At 41.8% G+C, this 4,053-nt stretch overlaps 1 protein-coding gene across 1 annotated transcript in view; it reads right to left on the bottom strand.

The window, feature by feature from the left end:
• cds1 (CDP-diacylglycerol synthase (phosphatidate cytidylyltransferase) 1) overlaps window positions 1-4,053 on the bottom strand; it is a 38,925-nt gene that overhangs the window by 2,764 nt on the left and 32,108 nt on the right. The window contains exons 9-12 of the mRNA XM_008291325.1: window positions 3,250-3,318; window positions 2,639-2,791; window positions 2,053-2,172; window positions 174-277 (exon numbers count right to left, since the gene is read on the bottom strand). Coding sequence (XP_008289547.1) covers window positions 174-277; window positions 2,053-2,172; window positions 2,639-2,791; window positions 3,250-3,318 — 446 coding nt within the window. The remainder of the gene's footprint in view (window positions 1-173; window positions 278-2,052; window positions 2,173-2,638; window positions 2,792-3,249; window positions 3,319-4,053) is intronic.

Genomic DNA, 4,053 nt, shown 5'->3' with positions numbered 1-4,053 from the left:
TTGGTTCTTTACTTAAAAACTGTTGCTGTGCTTTTTGTACTGCGATAACATCATGCTAGTGTGCATGTTCTAAGTTCATTTGAAGCTTTATGAGAACTGACGCACAACAGAAATAGTATTTTTTTTCTATCAAACAGCTCTCCATCTAAGCGTTTTTTCTTTCTTTTTCTTACCTGATGAAGCTGGCTATGTAGACATGTGTGAACGTGGCCATCAGGTACTGACAGTCGAAGCGGTCCATGATGCCGCCGTGGCCCGGGATGGTGCTGGCAAAGTCCTGAAGCAGACAAAAAACCAGGATGCTGTAACATCTGAGCCCAAGCAGCTAAAATTAAACATTTTATTGCAGAAATATGATTTAACCGGATTATTCTTGTCCTTTTTTAAAAAATTGTGTAGACTGGTCATCCGAGATATCCTCACAAAGATGTATTAATTTGCATTTTTTTGTGTATTTTTGGTGTTTCCGTGCTGCATTTTCCTGATACCATACTGTACGGTGTCACTAGGTGGAGATGTGCTACACAGGCAGGCAGCACAATTCAGAAACACTGATTTCAAACATTAAGTGGCTCAGTTGTTTGAGAAATTGCTTTTCCCAGCAGAGGGAGCGTGAAGGCAGTGATGAAGCCCAGCTGACAGTCACGGCGCCGCTCGCCGGCCGCCGGTAGTTTACCTCCACGGCCCGCGGTAATGAAAGTGTAGTGCCGTGTGAAGGACTAAACAAAACAGTGCCGAGCCACCCGTCACTATAAATAACGTCTCAGCTCCTGTAAAGTGGTCCGACCGGTTTCTGCAATAATCCGCTGTCTCTGCCAAACTAATCTGACTGTGAGCCTGTAGGTTGAAGAGGAGCTCCGGTGAGTCGTCCTCAGTGTTAAACCTCTCAACCTCAGAAAGCATTTTATCCTTAAAAAAAAAAAAGATCTTCATAGTTACACCATTTCTCAGAAGCACTAACCATAAAAAACTGGCGAGTCCGAAGGGAAACTTAACCAAGTTTACGGTCGTAACAGCTCATCAAAATGGCTCACCAGAAATAAACTGTTTGAACCACATCCTGTAAAAATAAAAAAGATTCTGTGCTCCTCATCGCAACCGTGAAGCCATCAGTGAATCGGCTACGACCAACAGCTATGTGACAAGAATTCAGGGAATTTTTGGCAGAACTGGGCTGAACTGCAGGCAGTGTTTACAATTCAATTCAATTCAATTTTATTTGTATAGCGCATATTTACAACAACAAGTCATCTCATAGCGTTTACACAGAGCAGAGGAGTGTCAAGTATGGAAATAAACAATAAATACTTGTTTTTTTTTAATGATTGATGGCAATATAACTGCCATACTAAACAGAAGACATTTCTGAGTTCTTTCTACTTCTAGCCATGATTATACTGTTTCCACAGAGGTGCAGGCCGTGAAAAATGAGACCACAGTGGGTCAAAAACTGCTTGGGGCTCAGCATGTTAAAAAAAAACTAAAATAATGGCAGAAACTGACACAGTACCATTGCAGAGGTTCTAATTGCTAACTTGTGGCACTGAAATGAAAAACAAACTAATCGCTTTTAAATCTCACCTAAAAAACACATTTAATAAACAAAAATGATGCATAAAGACGAGGGAACAAGACTAAACACAGCTCAGATGAAGGAAAGGAAACTAGCCTTCCCACACTATCCATCCATCCATTATCTATACACCGCTTAATCCTCACTAGGGTCCTGGGGGGCTGGAGTCTATCCCAGCTGACTCAGGGTGAAGGCAGGGGACACCCTGGACAGGTCACCAGTCTATCACAGGGCCACACTTAGAGACAGACAACCAAGCACACTCACATTCACACCTACAGACAATTTAGAATCACCAATTAACCTCTCCGGAGAACCTGCTGCACGGGGAGAACATGCAAACTCCCAGGTGTCCTCACCAAGATGTGAAACGGCGACCTTCTTGCTGCAAGGCAACGGTGCAAACCACTGATCCACCTTGCAGCCTTCCCGAACTAGAGAGGAGACAAAATTAAGGAATAAGCTAAGATGCTTCTTACTTTTATTTTGAAGGCTCGCTTGAAGCCACTGGCGAAGAAGCCACCGAACGGACCGATGAGCGACGCGAAGGACGAGAGGAAGATGCTGTGGATCTGGAAGGGGTACAGGTTCACCGTTTTCTAAAAGACAGACAAAAAAAGATGGAACAAATATTGAAATGTAACTTGATTAAAAACAGCAAAAAGCCTCATTTTAATTCTGCAACAAACTGGGATATCTGGTGATTTTATGTAGTTAACTGCGTGTTAATGTGTTGAACTCGTTAATAAAATAACAAGATTAAATATGAAACAAACTTTAAATTAAAGTGTGGCTATTTTTATTCTCAGTAGTGTTAACTTTTAGTTATATTGAACAGAGAAATGCTGCAGAATGTATTTTTTCCAAAGCTCTGTCTGATTTTTTTCTTTCAGTACATGCTACTGCCTTCACAGTCGACTACATGTTCTGTTGAATATGACGAACTGATGATTACAACGTGGACGTTATGTGTAGCTGTGACGTTATATTACTGAAATATTTAATATTGTTTGAAATGGTGCTGATGCAAATGTTTTAACATAAAAGGAATGAAAAGACTCTCACCCATCTCAGTGTGTTTTGCACCACGGCAGGAAGAGTGTATTCCTGCATCACGAAGATATCAGACGGCTCACATTCGACCGTGAACCCGTTTGTCTCGCTGTTGAACCCCACGGGACACACACAGTACTGGAACTGAGACAGGAGGTAGGCCAGCTGAGGGCCGAACAAAAGCACAAGAAAACACGGGAAAACATCAGCTCGTACCTCTGCAGAGTTACCACGAGCTGCATTCGAGTAAACAATAAATAACTGTAGCTTATCTTGGGAATGGTCAGGAAACGTGGGCTGGCATGTTATTAAATCATAAAAATCTAATTTCTGTCAGCAACAAAGAATAGTTAACATTCTTTGCTGTGGAGGAAACTGTGACTGTTATGAAAACTGGACACGTGATCAGAAAAAACTGGCCACAATCACAACCCTAACAAGTCAGAAATCTCAGAAAAGGCTTTTTCTTATCTACACCACACACACAACAAACCACAATTTAGCCTCTTTTCATTTGAGGCTTATCGGCTCCTAAAACAGTGCACAGAAACTAATTTTCCCTGCCCTGGGAACTTGGAAACTGTGCTCAGAAAATGCAAACCACGTGAGCGAAGTGAACTCACAAGGAAGCCGAAGACCACAGTGGAGAAGAAACCGCCGATGAAACCCTCCCAGGTCTTCTTGGGTGAGAGCTGCAGGGTTCACAAACAGAAAACAGAAGGTGTCTTTCACATCAACACGACATAAAGTTTTTACTCTGTCTCACCACAAAACTGATTTAAAATAAACCTTTTTTTTGGTCACAGTCTGGGTCACTGAATGGATCTTGTGTGCAGACTTGAACAGCAGCAGCCTTCGTCAAAGCTCATGTACTTACGTTGTATTTAATAACCGCTAAATCTCTGTATCTAAAGGTGGAGTTTGACTCAGAGTTCGATTTAGATTTATCAAACACGCAGAGCTATTTATTAGCTGATTCGTCTGATCTATTCAGGGCCGAAGTAGGAGAATGTACTGAGTAAAACAAGTGCAGGGTTGTGACCAGACGTCATCTATCTGTTGATCCTGGGGGACGTCCTGAGGTTTCCTAAGGACGGATGAGACATAAGTCCAAAAAAAACTGCATTTTTCTAAACACTTTGATATAAAACATCATGAGGTCAAAGAAAGGTTGTGTAGGAAAACTGCTGAGAGAATTCATCTGCACTTAGACAGCGGATGTTGTTGACGCTTTGAATGTTTCTGCTGCAAAGAATTTTAGACGAAATGACGTCCTTTTCTTTGGTAAGGGACGGACCAACGCATCCCACGGTACAGACAATGAGAAAGGAAGCACCGAAGCCCCTCTCTTTAGTGTTTACAGAATTCAATAAAACTTTACTGAGCTCTAAAGTATTCAGGTTACAGCCGATCATCTCTTTTAATAT

Source organism: Stegastes partitus, unplaced genomic scaffold (assembly GCF_000690725.1).
Source record: "Stegastes partitus isolate 25-593 unplaced genomic scaffold, Stegastes_partitus-1.0.2 Scaffold735, whole genome shotgun sequence".
NCBI lineage: Eukaryota > Metazoa > Chordata > Actinopteri > Pomacentridae > Stegastes > Stegastes partitus.
The sequence above is the reverse complement of the archived record's forward strand: the minus strand, read 5'-3'. Positions and strand labels throughout refer to the sequence as shown.